The 19,507-nt window shown below is 46.3% G+C and overlaps 1 protein-coding gene across 1 annotated transcript in view; it reads right to left on the reverse strand.

Moving 5' to 3' along the window:
• Positions 1-3,709: 3,709 nt before the first annotated feature.
• The window catches only part of PCK2 (phosphoenolpyruvate carboxykinase 2, mitochondrial), a 29,551-nt gene continuing 13,753 nt past the window's right edge, over positions 3,710-19,507 (reverse strand). The window contains 8 exon segments of the mRNA XM_070954620.1: positions 3,710-6,983; positions 8,458-8,553; positions 8,664-8,709; positions 8,711-8,802; positions 10,607-10,825; positions 11,306-11,468; positions 16,183-16,370; positions 17,792-17,995. Of these exon segments, the coding sequence (XP_070810721.1) occupies positions 6,529-6,983; positions 8,458-8,553; positions 8,664-8,709; positions 8,711-8,802; positions 10,607-10,825; positions 11,306-11,468; positions 16,183-16,370; positions 17,792-17,995 (1,463 nt within the window). The 3' untranslated portion in view covers positions 3,710-6,528.

Here is a 19,507-nt window from a genome sequence, read left to right on the forward strand (position 1 = left end):
AGGGAACTTTCTCGCTCTTTGATTGGATAATAGCGAGGCAGGTGACGTTGTGGCGGTTGTTGATAAAACTCGTATCAGGGGGAAGCATACAATCATGATTAGCTGCTGACGTCTTTAAATAACTTTTGAACTGCAATAAATATTTCCCAACCTTGGCAACTTTAAGAGGGATGGACTTCAACTCCCAGAATTCTCCATCCATCATGAGTAGACTTCAACTCCCAGAATTCCTCAGCCAGCCATCCTTGCTGAGGAATTCTGGGAGTTGAAGTCGACTCAAGATGGAGAATTCTGGGAATTGAAGACCACTCATGATGGAGAATTCTGGGATTTGAAGTCCTCACACGCTGGATGGAGAATTCTGGGAGTTGAAGTCCACTCATGATGGAGAATTCTGGGATTTGAAGTCCTCACACGCTGGATGGAGAATTCTGGGAGTTGAAGTCCACTCATGATGGAGAATTCTGGGATTTGAAGTCCTCACACGCTGGATGGAGAATGCTGGGATTTGAAGTCCACTCATGATGGAGAATTCTGGGAGTTGAAGTCCACTCATGCTGAATGGAGAATTCTGGGAGTTGAAGTCCACTCATGCTGGCTAGAGAATTCTGGGAGTTGACATCCCCTCACGCTGAATGGAGAATTCTGGGAGTTGAAGTCCACTCATGATGGAGAATTCTGGGAGTTGAAGTCCACTCATGCTGAATGGAGAATTCTGGGAGTTGAAGTTCGTGCACACTGGCTAGAGAATTCTGGGAGTTGAAGTTCGTGCACGCTGGATGGAGAATTCTGGGAGTTGAAGTTCGCATACGCTGGATGGAGAATTCTTGGAGTTGAAGTCCACTCATGATGGAGAATTCTGGGAGTTGAAGTCCCCTCACACTGAATGGCGAATTCTAGGAGTTGAAGTCCACTCATGATGGAGAATTCTGGGAGTTGAAGTCCACTCATGCTGGCTAGAGAATTCTGGGAGTTGGAGACTTTGCAAATTATGTTCAACAGATTATATTCTCAATGTGCCAGAGAGAGAGAGAGATATCTGCCTCTATTTAGGATTGAACTCACAGCCTCCTGATTTTGAGGTGAGAGCGCTCCACCTCTAGGCCACCGCACCACTCATAAAAGACTATCACATGATCCCGGGATATTGCAACCGCCAAAAATGCAGGACAGTTGCGAAGTATTCAATTTTTTTTATCACGGCACCATAGGGATCTTGCAATGGTCGTAAGTGTGAAAAAAAAGGCCATGAGATACTTTTTTCAGTGGCATCATAACTTCGGTTAGTAAACTACGATAAATCTTCCACTTACAACATTCCATTTAGTGACTGTTCCAAGTTACGACGGCACTGAAAAAAGTGACTTGGGACCGTTTCCCACACATCAACATTTGGACGCTTCATAAATATGGACCAGTTGCCAACCTTCTGAATTTTGATCATGGGGGATGGTTAACAACGGTCATAAGTCACTGTTTTCAATGTCGTCATAACTTTGAACAGTCACTAAATGAACTGTTGAAAGTCAAGGACTACCTTGTAATAAAGAGAATTAACGGGTGCAGATTTTCCAGCCCCTGACCTAGTACAGCTGCACCATTAGAGTTTGGACTTTAGGATTTAGGGGTGCTTTGGAGGAGCGGTGCCGTGGCCTAGAGGTGGAGCTCTCGCCTCACAAGCAGGATGCTGTGAGTTCGATCCTAGGTAGAGACAGATACTTCTTTCTCTGGGCACTATGAGGATATATCTGCTGAACAAAACTCCAGATTGGCAACAGGAAAGGCATCCGGCCACTAAAACACTCTGCTTGCTCCATTCAGTTGCCCAGTCTCCACTCCACAAGGGATTATGGAGTCATTAAAAGAAGATGATTAGGAGGTGCTTCGGGGCAGCCCTTTGAAGGACACGATGGGTGCAGCATTGGGGAACACCTATTTCAGGTGCAACTGAAATAATGCGGATTTCCCCTCTATTAACTCCCACTTTTTAATTTCCAAAGTGACCTTACGAATGGCTACATCACAACTCTTTTGTTTTGCATGTTCTCACGAGCGTCTTCACAACACTCTTTTCCAATTGTGAAATCTGAACCGGTTTACTACCGGTTCGCTGGCCGCGCATGCGCCAAACATGCACTGCACACGTGCACCAAAAGGAGGCTTGGGAAGTTAAGTAGAACCGGTGTGTGTGCGATCAGCTGCGGCGCGCGTGGGAACTTTTTTAAAAACTTTTTAAAAGCATTTTTGACTACGGGCTCAGGCGAATAGGTAGTAAAAAAATGCTTTAAAAAGTAAAAAAGAACAGGTTCCGACGATCGCGTGGCACAGCTGGGATCGTCAGTTGTTGGTTTTTTTTTACTTTTTTAAAGCATTTTTTTACTAGCTATTCGCCCGAGCAGGAAGTCAAAAATGCTTTTAAAAGGTTAAAAAAAAGGTGCTGACAATCACAGCTGTGCCGCGCGGTCGTCGGAACCTTTTCTTTTTAACCTTTTAAAAGCATTTTTTAACTATCTATTCGCCCAAACCGGTAGTAAAAAAATGCCTAAAAAGTAAAAAAAAAAACAGTTGAGGGTGCATTTTTTTACTACCTATTTGCCTGAGCAGGAAGTCAAAAATGCTTTTAAAAGGTTTAAAAATAGGCTCTGACAATCACAGCTGAACGACGATTTTTTTTTTTTGGTTACTTTTTAACGCATTTTCAGAGAACCGGTAGTAAAAAAATGCTTTAAAAGTTTTTTTAAAAAAGTTCCGACAATTGTGCATTGCTCAGCCGATCGTTGGAACTGTTTTTTTTTTTACATTTTACCAGTTCGGCAAACTGGTAGCATTTTTTACTGCCAGTTCGGCGAACCGGTAGCATTTTTTACTGCCAGTTCAGCAAACCAGTAGCATTTCACCCCTTTTCTTTTCCCTAAAGTCTGCAAGGAAGCCAGCAGCCAAACCCGTTTCAGTTTAAAGGCTGTGAATCTAGATCAAGATCAAGGGATCAACCTCCCTTGAAGGTACTAACACTACTCTATAAAGCCTTAGTAAGACCACACCTAGAATCCTGCATCCAATTTTGGTCACCACACTATAAAAAAGATGTTGAGACTGGAGGCTAAAACATACGAAGAACGGTTGCAGGAACTGGGCCTGGCTAGTCTAGTGAAGAGAAGGACCAAGGGAGACAGGATAGCAGTCTTTCAATAGTTGAGGGGCTGCCCCAGAGAGGAGGAAGGGGGTCCATCTATTCTCCAAAGCACCCGAAGGCCAGACAAGGAATCATGGATGGAAACTGACCAAGGAAAGATTCAACCTGGAAATAAGGAGAAATTTTCTGATAGTGAGAACAACCAACCCATGGAACAGAAGTTGCCTTCAGAAGTTGTGGGCGCTTCATCACTGGAGGCCTTCAAGAAGAGACTGGACTGCCGTCTGTCAAAAATGGTGTAGGATCTCCTGCTTTGGCGGGGTGGGGTTGGACTAGATGACCTACAAGGTCCCTTCCAACTCTATTCATCTGTAATCTATTGAGACCCCAAACACCAATCGCATTCTTTCCCAGCTCTGCAGGACACACGACACAAAAACAGACCAACACATATACAGCCGCCTTCTCCAACTCGGCAAATCACGCATACACATCCCACACAATGTTTACACCATCAACAAACTTCTCAGCGACAACCAGCTAGTCAGGAATTCTGGAAGTTGAAGTCCACACGTCTATCAGCGCAAGTGTTTATTTCTGCTCCAGTTTGTACAGCTCCCTTGCGGACACTCACAAGTACTCACAAATCGCACCGCTGACTTGGAATAACGCTTAAAAAAAAAAACCAAACGACCACCAATTATTATTCTTATTTGTGTTTATTATTAATAAAATACGGGGGTTCTTTTTTTTTTCTGTTTCAGAATCCTCCCTGCCACGCGCACCAATTAAATTTTAGTCAATCATGTAACTTTTTCTAGTTTTTTTTTTTTTTTAATTTTTGCAGATGTCGTTTTGTTTCTGGTCCCACAACTCTACCCAAGAAATGTCGAGCAGTTTTATTTTTCTTGGCCTTTTCTTGTCTCTTCCGCAGCGTGTCCTTCTCACAACGGTAAAATCCAGCACATTATTGGCAATTTTAAAAAAAAGACAAGGCATATATAAACCCGTTATATGGAATCTAGATGTACGAGGAATGTAGACAAATAAGAGGAAAATTGACTTTCACGTTGAGCACCGATTAAAGATTCCGCTTAATAACTACTAAAATTCACAGCTGATTAAGTGTAACAGGCCCGTTTTAGCATGATAGGAGCTAATTATAATGTAATTTATTCCCCTCACTGGATTTAACATATTCATTAGGCTAAAAAGTAGATTCTTCATTAGTTGTTGCTCGCATTGTCATGAAAACATTTAAACTAGCGTCTTTCAAACATGGACACTTTTAAGATTTCTGGACTTCAACTCCCAGAATTCTGGCTGGGGAATTCTGGGAGTCGAAGTCCACACGTTGTCAGGTTTCGAGGTCGTCTCAAATAAATTGCATTTCAAACAAAGTCTTTGATGAAAAAAACTCCCATTTATTAAGCACAACATTCTAAATCCGACTCCATCGTAGCCAACACTGACTTCCAGACCCAAAACCCTCCCTTTCCGTTCCCCACTCCCCTGCACTCATTGGCCATTTTCCAAGTCACTCTACCCCTAATCTACTGCTCCAGCTCAAAGGAATTTCCCCCCTCCCATCCCATCTCCTAGGGGATATTATCTCCAGGGAAAATAAGTAGGTGAAAAGTCAAACGTCCCTTTCCAGACGCCTCCACTTCTCCTTCTTATTGAAGTGCTGACACACGTCTTAAAAGCGACCATGTTTGAGAAATTCTGATCTAAAACAACGATTCCCATGATTTCCATAGCAATGCGATATTAAAAAGGCACCGACCACCCCGTCACCCGGATCCACATCCAACCCAAGGCCACTATCTTATTTCGACCCTGCAAAGTAGCTTTTTGCCCGAAGGCCACATTTGATGAATGGATGAATGGTTAAACATTTCGACCACTTTATTCCTCGCTCCTCAAGCCAACGTGAATTTCGCTCGTTTGAAAAGTTAAAAAATGATTCGTCTTTTTATGATACTTGGTCCACTTGGCAGGACTCGGTTAGCGAGTCATGTCATTTCTCTAGATTTTTTTGGTCTTTGGGCTCACTACTTCTTCCTGTCGACCATCTTTATCAGTCTGATAAAAATCAAAACTCGTGCCCCTCGCGTGTTAAAACACCGACAAAGTTTCTAACGTTAAGAAGGTGTTGGATAACCATTTGTCTGAAGTGGTGTAGGGAGAACAATTAACCCGTGGAACTGCTTGCCACCAGAAGTTGTGGCTGCTGCTCCAACAGAGAGGTTTTTAAGAAGAGATTGGACAACCGTTTGTCTGAAATGGTAAAGGATTTCCCGCTTTGGGCAAGGGGGTTGGACTAGATGACCTTCTAAGGCCCCTTGCAACTCGGATATTTTGTGCTATGTTTCAATGGAACTGTTATCCTAATCACGGTAGGCCTGAGAAGGTCTCATGGATAACTCTTGTTTCTGCCTCCAGAAATATAAGCGTTGGAGATAAATCTTGCAACTACCTTCCACGTTCGTTTTAAATGTCTTTTCCCGTCCCCCTCTCCCAATCTTTCCTTCTTCCCTCTCTCTCAATGATTTTTCCAAATTTAAAAAAAAAAATAATGAAAAAAACAGCTGGCCAAAGACCAATCCCTCTCCGGAGCAGCTACTGAGAAGATGCACGGAGGAGAATCAACCTCTCAGAAGGCACACGTGAACTCATAAAATGAAAGGCCGCCCCCCCCCTCCCCTTCTCGTTTCCCCAGAGCTGAAAGCAGTGGTGGGGATTCAGCCGGTTCGCACAAGTTTGGTATAACCGGTAGCTAACTTTTTGCACAGTTCGGCGAACCGGCTGAATAGCGTGCCTCGCCACGCCTGGCCCCTCCCCTCCCAGCCACTCCTCGCCTCACCACCCACCTGCTCGCCCGGCTGGGCAGCAGGGTGAGTAGCAGGGTGTGACAAGGAGTGGCTGGGAGGGGAGGGACAAGACAGGGGCCGACGCGGTGAGGAGAGGCTGGGCGAGGTGAGGTGCCCCTCGACGTGAGTGATGTCGAGTTGGCCACGCTCACCCAGTCACATGATCACCCAGCCACGCCTACCCAGCCGGTCATTAGGGCAGAGAACTGGTTGTTAAATTATCTGAATCCCACCACCGGCTGAAAGAATGACCGCCACGGAGGAAGGAAGTGAAACAAGAGGCATCAAGCAAGGTGACTCCATCCAAGGAAAGTACGCAAAGCCGAAGAAGAAGGTTGGGTGGCCATCATCTGACCTTGGAAACGCGATATGGGACACCTGAGACGAGAGAGTCTTAGCTGATAAGAAAAAGAGGAATGGATATTTTTGTAAACAAAGGCCCTGATATCTCGTCTTCCCGCTCCGAAAACCAGGGGAAGAAACTTTGGTCTTTGGTGGGACGTCTTCTACGGTTGAAGTCCCTCACATCTTCTTCACCCGGGTCTCCAAGGCTTCCAGTTCTTTCAAGACTTCTTTGGGCAAGTCCTCGGGCACTTGTTCCGTCAGGTATTGTCTCACTTCTCGGACCTCTTGTTCCCAGAATTCCTTGGGCAGCGAGAAGAGCTCCGAATGGCTCACCTGGCTTAGGCCGGAGAGATTTAAGGCACCTTCTTTGGGGACGTATCCGATGGGGGTTTCCTTCGCGGATTCTTCTCCGTCTACCCGGCGGAAGATCCAATCCAGGACCCGAGAATTCTCCCCGAAACCTGGCCACAAGAAATTCCCGGCGGTATCTTTCCGGAACCAATTGACGTGGAAAATTTTGGGGAGGCGGACGCCCTTCCGCCCTTCCATGCTCAACCAGTGCTCCAGGTAGCGGCCGAAGTTGTAGCCGAAGAACGGACGCATGGCGAAGGGGTCGTGCATGATGACCTTGCCTGGGGAATCGCAGGGAGAGAAGAGGGAAGAGGAAAGGAAGGGCAGAGGTGAACAATGACAGCCCCCAAGCACGGAAAATTAAGCCTGTTTAAGCAAATGGGTTGTTAAGTGAATCATAAGTCATTTTATGACATTCTTCTTTTTGTTTTTGCCATGGTTGTTAAGGAAATCCCTGCGGATTAACACTGATGATGTTACCTAGTTGGGTCATAAAACGTCTGCAAGAAAACCACCAAGTTCAGAGAGCACCAAGGGCCCCACAGTCCTCCTTCTCCATCCTTTCCTCTCCTCCCCCTCCTCCTCTTTCTTCACCTCCTCCTTCATCCCTTCCTTTTCTCCTTTTTCTTCTCCATCCTCCATCTCCAACCCCTCCTCCCTTCCAGCACTGGTGATGTGATCTAGTTGGGTCCTTCCTTCTCCATCCCTCTTCCCCCTCCTCTTTCTTCTCCATCTCTTCCCCTCCTCCTCCTCCATCTTCTCCTCCTCCTCCATCCCTCTTCTCCATCCCTTCCCCTCGTCCTCCATCTCCTCTCCTTCTCCTCGTTCTTCTCCAGCCCTTCCCCTCCTCCTCCTCCATTTTCTCCTCCTCCTCCATCCCTTCCTCTTCTCCTTTTTCTTCCCCATCCCTTTCCCTCCTCCTCCTCCATCTTCTTCTCCTTCTCCATCCCTCTTCCTCCTCCTCTTTCTTCTCCATCTCTTCCCCTCCTCCTCCTCCTCCTTCTCCTCCTCCTTCATCTCCTCCTCCTCCTCCATCCCTCTTCTCCATCCCTTCCCCTCCTCCTCCATCTCCTCTCCTTCTCCTCGTTCTTCTCCAGCCCTTCCCCTCCCCCTCCTCCATTTTCTCCTCCTCCTCCTCCATCCCTTCCTCTTCTCCTCTTTCTTCCCCATCCTCCTCCTCCAACCCCCCCTCCCTTCTAGCACTGATGATGTGATCTAGTTGGGTCATGAAACGTCGGCGAGAAAAGGCAACCAAGCCCTCAAAAGAGTACCAAGGCCCCCTCATCCCTGCGGTTGTTAAGGGAGTCACGTGGCTCTTACGCAAATCCGCTTCCCCCCCCCCCCCATTTGCTTGCCAGAAGCCAGCTGGGAAAGTTTGCAAAGGGTGATCACGTGACCTCTGACATTGCGACTATTGTAATAGACTTTTCGTCAGCAAATCACTTTTTTCAGCGCCATTCTACCATCGAACGGTCACTAAACGAATGGCTATAAGTCGAGGACTCCCTGTAGGTATGTTTCCAGCCCACACACACATACAAACACATGCAAAGACCTCTCATTTAAAAGGTGAGGTGCTGGCTAAAATGCTGGAGCTTCTGGGCTTATCTTCCTTCTGATGGATATGAATCAATGAATATATTTTTTTTCATCGTTATTGGATTCACTTGTTCTGGCCCTTTTTCTCTCTTCCGACGTAAGTAAGAGGGAGAAAACCCCCCTCCTCCACCCGATCTCGAACCCGGAGGCCCCCACCTTTGTGCTCAGCCGCCGCCGTGGACTCCGACCGCATGGCGCTTCCCACGAAGACTCCGTGGCGCCAGTTGAAGGCCTCGTACACCAACGGTACCCCTGGGAGGGGGGGGGAAAAAGACACCAAGAGGTGATCTCGAGAAACATCGGACCGGTTCAGAGGTCTGGGAAGACAATCGGGCGGGGAGAGGGGGGGGCAGAGCTCCTACCTACTGGTCTCCTGCCCCCAAAGATGATGGCGTCGATGGGGACCCCCCTGAGGCGATTCCCAATCTGGATCCATGATGGGACACTGGCGAGCCGGGGCACAAAAGCGAGAATTCGGATGAGCGGCTGGTTGTGGGTCCCCTGGGGGAAAAAAAAAAATGAGAGAAACACGGAAGAATTGAGATGACCAGACAATAATCAACCATAGAGGATCGGATTCAAACTTGGTCTGCAAGATAATTCCCCTAATAATTTGATATAACAAGATAATTTTGCCCTAACGGAAAATCAGAATTCATTTGCCTGCTCTTCTAATGTTAGCCTTGTGCGGTTAAGATTTGTCTCATTCTGTTTGTCATTATTTCTACCTCTCTCTCTGTTTTTTATTAGGTAACAATAACAGAGTTGGAAGGGACCTTGGAGGTCATTTAGTCCAACCCTCTCCTCATGCAGGAGACAGGGTGATTATTAAAGAGACAGGGCATTTTTCTTCCCACCTATGGGACCACCCTCAAATCTTAGGAAAAGAGGGGGGGGTCCAATATTCCTATCTGGACGCACAATTTTGAAAATTCAACCTCCTTCTTTGAAACGCTAGCTTCCCAGCTTCGATACCTTCTATCAGCTTACGGTTAAACTCAACGGCATCCGAAACCTTGCCTCAAACATCCCATAATAATGCTTGAGGGATGGGGACCAGGACATCGATTAGTTTAACTGAGTATTTGTCAAACTTCGACGACTTTTAAGATGCGTGGACTTCAACTCCCAGAATTCTTCAGCCAGCATGCTTTAAGATGTGTGGACTTCAATTCCCAGAATTCCTCAGCCAGTGTGCTTTAAGATGCATGACTTCAATTCCCAGAATTCCTCAGCCAGCATGCTTTAAGATGCCTGGACTTCAATTCCCAGAATTCCTCAGATGTGTGGACCTCCATTCCCAGAATTCCTCAGCCAGCGTACTTTAAGATGCCTGGACTTCAATTCCCAGAATTCCTCAGATGTGTGGACTTCAATTCCCAGAATTCCTCAGCCAGAGTGCTTTAAGATGCCTGGACTTCAACTCCCAGAATTCCTCAGCCAGAGTGCTTTAAGATGCATGACTTCAATTCCCAGAATTCCTCAGCCAGCATGCTTTAAGATGCCTGGACTTCAATTCCCAGAATTCCTCAGATGTGTGGACTTCAACTCCCAGAATTCCTCAGCCAGAGTGCTTTAAGATGCCTGGACTTCAACTCCCAGAATGCCTCAGCCAGAGTGCTTTAAGATGCCTGGACTTCAACTCCCAGAATTCCTCAGCCAGAGTGCTTTAAGATGCCTGGACTTCAACTCCCAGAATGCCTCAGCCAGAGTGCTTTAAGATGCCTGGACTTCAACTCCCAGAATTCCTCAGCCAGTGCTTTAAGATGCGTAGACTTCAACTCCCAGAATTCCTCAGCTAGCATGCTTTAAGATGTGTAGACTTCAACTCCCAGAATTCCCCAGCCAGCCAGTATGATTTAAAATACTTGGACTTCAACTCCCAGGTATGTGTAAATAATATGAAATAATGAAAATGAAATGTACTAACTATGAGTAACAATATTATGTTTATTTGTATTGAAATATATGATACCCCGGTATCACACCATTCACACATCGCTATGTATAAATAACATAAAATAAAAAATATTGACTAAAAAAAACCTCCCAGAATTCCTCAGGCACCATGATTTAAGATGTGTGGACTTCAACTCCCAGAATTCCTCAGCCAATATGATTTAAAACACCTGGACTTCAACTCCCAGAATTCCTCAGCCAGCCACACTGGCTGAGGGAATTCTGGGAGTTGAAGTCCACGCATTTTGCGATTGATTTGAACACTGTTTCTCGCCTCTGAGCTCGTGCTCCTAACGGGCGCACAAGTTAGTCGGTCCCTGACTTTGCACCCAACAGCTGATCTCACCTGGCTTCCAAGGTTTTCCTTGCCAGGTGCTGATGGTGACCCCTTCCGGAATCCTCTGATCGATGCCCTCCCAGTAGACGCCGCCTTCGCTGGTCTCGGCCACGTTGGTGAAGATGGTGTTACGCTGGATGGTATGCATGGCGTTGGGGTTGGTCCGAGTGGATGTGCCCGGGGCCACCCCGAAGAAACCGTTCTCGGGGTTGATGGCACGCAGGCAACCTACAGGTGGGGAAAAAATCCCAGCAGATGGTTATTCCCCACCGCGACGGTCCCCGGATCTCCTTTCCCCCAACGCCGTAAACTCGAACACAAATCCTTGGGGGTACCTGGCAGTGGTGGGTTTCACTTACCTTTGCTACCGGTTCGCATGCGCAGAGCAAATTTGATGACATCCGGGCTGGAGGGAGGAGACTCCTGCCGCCACTATTACCGGTTCCCCCGAACCGGGGCGAACCGGTAGCAACCCACCACTGGTACCTGGGGGCTAAATTTGTGTCCTGAAAGCCCCTGGAGGGTTGGAGACTCCTTTTACGTTGTTCCCAGATGAGGCAGCTTTGGCCCAAATCAGTTCTGTTTGCTGTCTTGCCGCTTCGCTTAGTGACGGAAGTACTACTGCCGTCGTAAGTCGAGGACGACCTGCTTTTCCCCTTACACCGCACCTCCCTGCCGCCATCTCAGCCCCAGCACCCGCCGAGTCACCTTCGCTGTCGAACTTCATCCAGGCGATATCGTCCCCGACGCATTCCACGCGCCAGCCCGGCAAAGTAGGATTCATCATGGCTAAGTTGGTCTTTCCGCAGGCGCTCGGGAAGGCGGCCGCCACGTATTTCTTCTTGCCCTCCGGGTTGGTGAGTCCCAGAATCTGCAAGAAAACCGTAGAGGGGAGCGTGCCCGCAATTTGGCAGTCGCCACGCTTAAGAGACCAAAACTCATCTTCGCGATAAACTAAAGGCGTAGATTACAAAAATCTTGGTAACCATCATAGTTTAAAAGATTCTACATCTCTCCTGTGGAGTCTCCCAGTTTCCCAATCCAAAAATCTTAACTCCGTATTCTTCAACCTTGACAAATTTAAGATACAGTAGTGGCCAAAATTGTGGAAACCCTTTTTGGGAAAAGTGTATTTTTGAGATTGGATGGTTAATAACACCACTTTTTTTGGGGGGTGGGGGAGTTTCAAGATAATCCTATTCCACTGCTGGAATGGCCTGGGAATAGCCCAAACCTGAATCCAATGGAAAATCTACGGAGCCGATTAAAGAAACTGGTTAGTCAGAAGTGACCCAGCAATCAAACCCAGTTAATAGAAGCCATCATTCGATCTTGGTTTCACATGATAACAACTGCAGAGCTAAAAGACACGGTTCACTCCATGGGAAGACGTTGTAAGGCTGTAATTCATGCTAAAGGTGACCCAACAAAGGATTAACTGACATGGGGATCATTTTTGTAGATCTCGTTTTTTTCTATGGTGATAATTTTTATATATCTCGTTTTTTCTACGTGTTTCATTTTTCTTCTTTATACTGTAACTGCTATTCTAATAGCAAATCCTTCATAAAAGTGATTGCATTACATTCTTGATTCAATTACCTTTCCGTTGATATATAATTTTTATGGTACTACTCCCCCAAAAAAGTGGTGTTATTAGCTAGTTTTAGAAAATATACTTTTCCCAAAAAGGTTTCCACAATTTTGGCCATTACTGTAAGTGGACTACAACTCCCAGAACTCCCCAGCCGGCGTGAAATCCACCCATCGAAAAAATCCTGCCAGCTGCATTTACAGATAGTCCTCGACTTACCACAGTTCACTTAGTGACCATTCAAAGTTATGACAGCACAGACAAAAGGGACTTATGACCGCTTTTCGCACTTAAGACCGTCGCCGCATTCCCTACGGTCGTGAGATTTACATTCAAATGCTTGACAAGCAACTCACATTTATGACTGTCGCAGTGACCCCCCCCCCCGGGGGTCAGGTGATCCCCTTTTGCGACCTTCTGACCGGCCAAGTCAACAGGGAAAGCCGGATAATTTAATTTAATTTAATTTAATTTAATTTAATTTAATTTAATTTAATTTAATTTAATTTAATTTAATTATTTAATTTAATTTAATTTAATTTAATTTAATTTAATTTAATTTAATTTAATTTAATTAATTTAATTTAATTTAATTTAATTTAATTTAATTTAATTATTTAATTTAATTATTTAATTTAATTTAATTTAATTTAATAATTTAATTTAATTTAATTTAATTTAATTTAATTTAATTATTTAATTTAATTTAATTTAATTTAATTTAATTTAATTTAATTTAATTTAATTTAATTTATTCGGCCCTTCTCCCAAAAAGGACTCAGGGCGGTGAACAGCCAAAATTAAAATACGTACAATACAAAAGTTAAGATAATTAAAAGAGATTAAATCAATCGGCCTCCCAATTTAAAACCCCAAGTCTATAAAATTTTAAAATCCCATTAAAAACCATTTAGGCGAGGCCGGCTTGCTGGAATAACTTAACGACGGTGTGACTCATTTAAGAACCGCAGTGACTCACTTAACAAACGCGACCGAGAAAGACGTAAAAAAAGAGGGCAAAACTCACTTAACAAATGTCTCGCTTAGCAACATAAAAGTTGGGCTCCTAAATTGTGGTCGTAAACCGAGGACTACCTGCATCATTTAAGTGGGTAAAGTGAAGTGGGTAAAAGCAGTTTTCTTGAAGCGTGGCCATTTTAAAAGACGTGGACTTCAACTCCCAGAATTCCCCCTGCCGACATAGGAAGAAGAACATAGCTGGCTGGGGAATTCTGGGAGTTGAAGTCTGCACCAGTGGTGGGATTCAAATAATTTAACAACCGGTTCTCTGCCTGGTTAATGACTGGCTGGGTGGGCGTGGCCAGGGGTTTGTGACAGGCAGCACTCAGCCTTCTGCACCCCCTGGGAGCAAAACGGGCCACGGGGGGGGACACCGCATCCCCGGTGCCCCGTTTTGGGCCTAGTAGGCCTCCCTGCAGCCGCCTGGGAGCGAAAATGGGGTGCTGGGGGGGGCACGCTGGCCCCCCGCACTGCTTTTTGGGCCTAAACAGGATACGTTGGGAACCCTGGAAGGATCGGGGCGGGGAAGGGCGGGGCTAGCCAGCAATTTAACAATCGGTTCGTTTGAACCAGCCCGAACCGGCTGAATCCCACCTTGCTTAAGTGGCCAAGCAAGAAAAATGCCGATTTTTAATACAGATTTTAAGAAGAGTTTTACCCTGCTTTTTCACATTTACCTCGATGAGAAGGAAATTATAAGGCAATGCCATACGGTTCATTTCCCTTGGAGAATTTGCGTTCAATTCAGACGTTGACCTGTTTGTTTCTCTTCGATTCCAGCCTTTTCAATCTTAAATTAATCTTTTACTCTCCGCCTGACTAAAATGTGGACGTTCACAGTCATTGCTTTTACCGTTCATGGACATATTCAAGTTTGTTCTTTGGAACGGGGGAACGGTGGGAAAATGCTTTCACTGTTGCACATTTAAAAACACGCAAAACAAATTTATATTCCAGTTCCGTGCTCGCTTGCGTACGACACACACACTTTAAGGAAAAAAACCCTTCGAGGCTTCACAACTGACCCTGTTGTCAAAATTAAAATTATTTTTTTTAATTTTATTCTTAAAGTTAATCTGGATTGTTATTGATTTTCCCCCTGGGATATCATATAAGCAACCTCCTGGTCAAAAAAAAAAATCAGAATTAATTCATTAATTCATTAATGCAAACCTAATTTACCAATGCCAGCTCTGAATCCTGGCACATCTACAGCAAATTCTACCCCAATATCTCCCCCCACATTCCTATGGCCTTTGCACTCTCATAGGTCTTTCCTGAAGCTGGGGTCCTGTTGCAGGCGGGACTACGGCTCCCATCCTTCCCCATCGTCATGCTGGCTGGACACAATGGGCCTTGCAGTCCTGCCCACTGAGATGGCTGCCAGTCGGCTGGAAACCTGTTTTTTCCAAACCAGCAATTCTTGCCCGCCCCCTCCCACAACCCCGGCTGTCTCTTTCCTACGTCAAATGTCTCCCGATCCGGTTGGGATAACAGCCGGCGTCTGTCACTCATTAACCAATTAATGTTTGCTCGTTAAATATCACTCCCAGGCAATGCAAACAGCATCTGTCCTTTGGCCTGGGGCCTGATGGACCAAATTTTCTGTGCCCCCCCTCCCCACCCCCCATCACCGGCTCGATCCCAGCAATCGACCCTTGGCCCCCATGGGGTAACTGTTTGCGGCCGGTCCCAAAAACTCCACGGTCCTACTTTGCAATCTTCCATGCTTGGCACGATGGTGGCACACGGGCTGCACGCTTGACTTTCTTGGTGGTTAGGTGGCTTTGACGGGCAGATCGGAACAAGTAAACCAGTAGATCCCAAAAGAGCTTTTTTCCCAAAGGCAACTGGGTTTGCTTTGGTTTTTTTTTCCCTTGAAGAGGTTTCGCTTCTCATCCGAGAAGCTTCTTCGGTTTCTTCAGTTCAAGTTCTCCTTCAGCAGAACTGAAGAAAGCTTCTCGGGCGAGAAGCAAAACCTCTTCAAGGAAAAAAAAGCCAAAGAAAGTCCAGTTGCTGCTGGGGGAAAAAGCTCTATTGGGACAACCTTGACCTGGATGACAGAGAATCTCCATAGCCCAGTAGATCAGTCACTAATTGAGGGAAAGAGTACCCCTGAGCACATGCAGAAAGTGCAAAGGGCGACTGACTTCTCATTCCAAGCCGTAGATGAGAATGAAAACAAAAAAGAGTTGGCCGCTTTGGAGTACAGGTAGTCCCTGATTTACAGTCCCTTGTTTAGTGACCGTTCAAAGTTACAACGGCGTTGAAAAAAAGAGACTGACGACCGTTTTTCCACACTTATGACCGTTGCAGTATCCCCGCGGTCACGTGGTCAAAATTCAGAAGCTTGGCAACTGGCTCACATTTATGACAGTTTCAGCGTCCCAGGGGCACATGATCTCCTTCTGCGACCTTCTGAGAAGCAAAGTCGACGGGGGTTAAGCCCGATGCGCTTAACAACCGTGTTGCTAAATTAGCAACCGCCGTGATTTGCTTAACAACGGCGATAAGAAACATCGTGGGGCAGAACTCACTTAACCCCTGTCTGTCTCCGCAATGGAAATTGGGGTCGTAAGTCGAGGACTGCCTATAAAATCTTTGCCTCAGACCAATGTTGATATTCAGCCGGTTCGGACCGGTTCAGTCCGAACCGGTCCGGGGCTGCGGGTGGGCCAGCCCGTTCATCCGCCCTGGTGCTATGCCATCATATTTAGCCACGTTTTCTAAGCGTGCTCACATTTTCAATGTGCAGCGAACCGGTGGTAAAATTATCTGAAACCCGGAGAGTTTACGGAGACGGGGGGGGGGGGGGGAGAAAATCAAGATGGCCACCAAAGCCATGCCATCAAAGTCAACCCTTTCCGCTTTCAGAAGCCGCAATTCTGCAAGCAGCTCGGATCGCGGGGTCTGCCCCCCCCTTGCCATGCAGACCCCGCCCTTCAATCTCACGGCCCACCCCTCCCCTCACCAGCATGTGCTCGGCCAGCCAGCCTTCGTCCTTGGCGATGCAAGAAGCGATACGGAGGGCAAAGCATTTCTTCCCCAGCAAGGAATTGCCGCCGTAGCCGCTGCCGAAAGACACGATTTCTCGGCGGTTCGGCACGTGGGCGATTAAGGTCTTCTCCGGATTGCAAGGCCAGTTGTTCACGAGGTCTTCTGCAGAAGGAGAAGAAGACAACAGGTTAGGGACTGGACGATGTCAGGATTTTAACACAAAGGGCCTTCTACCCTGATTCCCTGAAAATAAGACCCAACCGGAAAATTAAGTCCTAGCATGATTTTTCAGGATGCTCGTAATATAAACCCTACCCCAAAAATATGCCCCCGTTAAGATCGTCAGCAGACGGAGGCGTTTAATACTGTATTCCCCCCCCAAAATAAGACCTAACCGGAAAATAAGCCCTAATGCATTTTTTGAAGCAAAAATTAATATAAGACCCGGTTTTATTTTGGGGGAAACACAGTAGCATGTTTGAAACACCAGCAGACTAAGGACATGTGCTGGAGCTGGATGCAGGGAATTCTGGGAGCTAAAGTCCCAAACCTCTGGAATAATGTCCTCCAGCTTTGCACATCTAGAAATTATGGGCATCAATAGCCTGAATTCTTAGTAAAGTAATTCAGAAAATTGGAAACGGTCTGCCTATCCTATTGTTTCCCAAGCTTATCAACTTTAAGATGTGTGGACTTCAATTCCCAGAATTCATAAACCAGCATGCTTTAATATACATGGCCTTCAACTCCCAGAATTCCTCAGCCAGCATGCTTTATGATGAATGAACTTCAACTCCCAGAATTCCTCAGCCAGCATGTTTTATGATGGATAGACTTCAACTCCCAGAATTCCTCAGCCAGCATGCTTTAAGATGCATGGACTTCAACTCCCAGAATTCCGCAGCCAACATGCTTTAAGATGAATAAACTTCAATTCCCAGAATTCCTTAGCCAGCATGCTTTAAGATGGATGGCCTTCAACTCCCAGAATTCCTCAGTTAGCATGCTTTAAGATGGATGGCCTTCAAGTCCCAGAATTCCTCAGCCAGCATGCTTTATGATGGATGAACTTCAATTCCCAGAATTCCCCAGCCAGCATGCTTTAAGATGCATGGACTCCAACTCCCAGAATTCCTCAGCCAACATGCTTTAAGATGGATGAGCTTTAGCTTCCAGAATCCCTCAGCCAGCATGTTTTAAGATGGATGGCCTTCAACTCTCAGAATTCCTCAGGCAGCATGCTTTAAGATGGATGAACTTCAACTCCCAGAATTCCTCAGCCAGCATGCTTTATGATAGGTGGACTTCAACTCCTAGACTCTTGGGTGAGGTATTCTGGGAGTTGAAGTCCACACATCTTAACGCAGACAAGATTGAGAAACGCTGGCCTATCCATTTAGACTAGAGGGTGCCAAATTCAGACAAATTATTATTCTTTTTTCCCTTCACACAACCGCTTTTCTAGTGTTAACCCGAACTTCGTTCATCACATCTTCACATGTCTCTCATCGCACAAACAGAGAATTAATGAAACCCCGAGAAAGAGGGGCTTCCTTTGCCCGGGGAGGAGTGAGGCGCCTTACCGCTAAGGGGCAAAGGCCGCCCCACCGAATGCAGGCACTTGACGAACTCTCCATCCCCGAGCGTGCGGAGGGCCGCCGCGCCCATCCGGGTCATGATTCGCATGCTGGCGACCACGTAGGCCGAATCCGTCAGCTGGATCCCGATTTTAGACAGGGGCGAACCGAGGGGGCCCATGCTGTAGGGGATGACGTACATGGTGCGCCCTGCAAGAGGAGACGGACCAGAGGGAGGAAGAGAAATTGAGCAAATAATTAAAAAAAAAACACTTATATAACAATATAAGAAGTGGTGCGGTGGCCTAGAGGTGGAGTTCTCGCCTCAGAATCAGGAGACTGTGAATTCGATCCTCGGTAGAGGCTGATATTTCTCTCTCTCGGCACAATGAGAATATATCTGCTGAATATAACTCTGTATTGGTAACAGGAAAGGCATCCGGCCAGTAAACACTCAGCTCCATTCAGTTGCTCAAGACTCCACCCCGCAAGGGATTACGAGGTCATTAAACAACGAATTTGGAACAATAACATTTGCTTATCTAGGTGGGTTTCAGTGTCTTTTGATTAAATATACAGGCGGTCCTCGACTTACGACCACAACTGAGCTGAACATTTCTGTTGCCAAGCGAGACCTTTATAAAGTGCGTTTTGTCCCACAGGATGATGTTTCCTGCCACCGATGTTAAGCGAATCCCTGCCGTTGTCAAGTTATCAACCCGGTTGTTAAGCGAATCCGGCTTCCCCGTGGACTTTGCTCGTCACAAAAGGGGACGCAAAAGGGGATCAACATGACCCCGGGACTCTGCGACCGTCATAAATATGAGTCGTTGCCAAAAGCCTCTGAATTTTGATCACGTGACCATGGGGGACGCGGCGACGGTCGTGAGTGTGAAAAACTCACATCAGCCGCTTTTTTCAGTGCCGTTGTAACTTCGGTCACTAAATGAACGGTCGTAAATCAAGGATTGCCTGTAATGTCACACTGTGCCTTCTCTGTTGAATTACAATTTCTGGGTGGCTCCCACCCTGGCGATATTCAGAAAGTCATTGATATCCTGAAAACTCGACATACGACCATAATGGAGTCTCCATATTCCAGTCGTATATCGAAACAATCATACATGGGTCGATCAGAGCTTGTTTTCTGGACCTGTAAGGCATCGATATACAAACATCATGAAGCCTATCCATGACAGTCATATGACATAATGGTTGTAAAATGGGTTGGTCACGTACAGATAGTCCTCGACATATGACTGTGTAGAGGCTACAGGTAAATGGGGCCATGTTGCTGGGCGCCTTAAGTTCGGTCACGTTGACCTCCGAGGAGGTTCGACGTTCAGAATTTTAAATCCGAGTTTAAATGGTCATTAAGTGACTGGTCGTAAGCTAAGGACTCCCGTGTTTGAGGTTATTCCTTTGTTTCTTTTAACTCTTGGTTTTTTAAAAAACATAAGAACAATGGGCTGCCTCTGGTAAAGGATTCTTCAAACTCTTGGCAAGTTTAAGACCGGTGGACTTCAACTCCCAGAATTCCCCTCCTCTTCCCCCCACTCCCCTCCTCCTTCTCGTCTTTTTCCCTCATTCCTCCTCTCCTTCTTCTCCTCTCCTCTTCTTTCTCTTCCCTTCTTCCCCTTCCTCCTCTTCCTCTCCTCCCTTTCTCCTCCTCTTCCCGTCCTCCCCCTCTTCCTCTTCCTCGCCTTCTCTTCCTTCTCCTCT

This window comes from Pituophis catenifer, unplaced genomic scaffold (genome assembly GCF_029215685.1).
Source record: "Pituophis catenifer annectens isolate HBS135680 unplaced genomic scaffold, rPitCat1.0.hap2 SCAF_15, whole genome shotgun sequence".
In the NCBI taxonomy this organism is placed as follows: Eukaryota; Metazoa; Chordata; class Lepidosauria; order Squamata; family Colubridae; genus Pituophis; species Pituophis catenifer.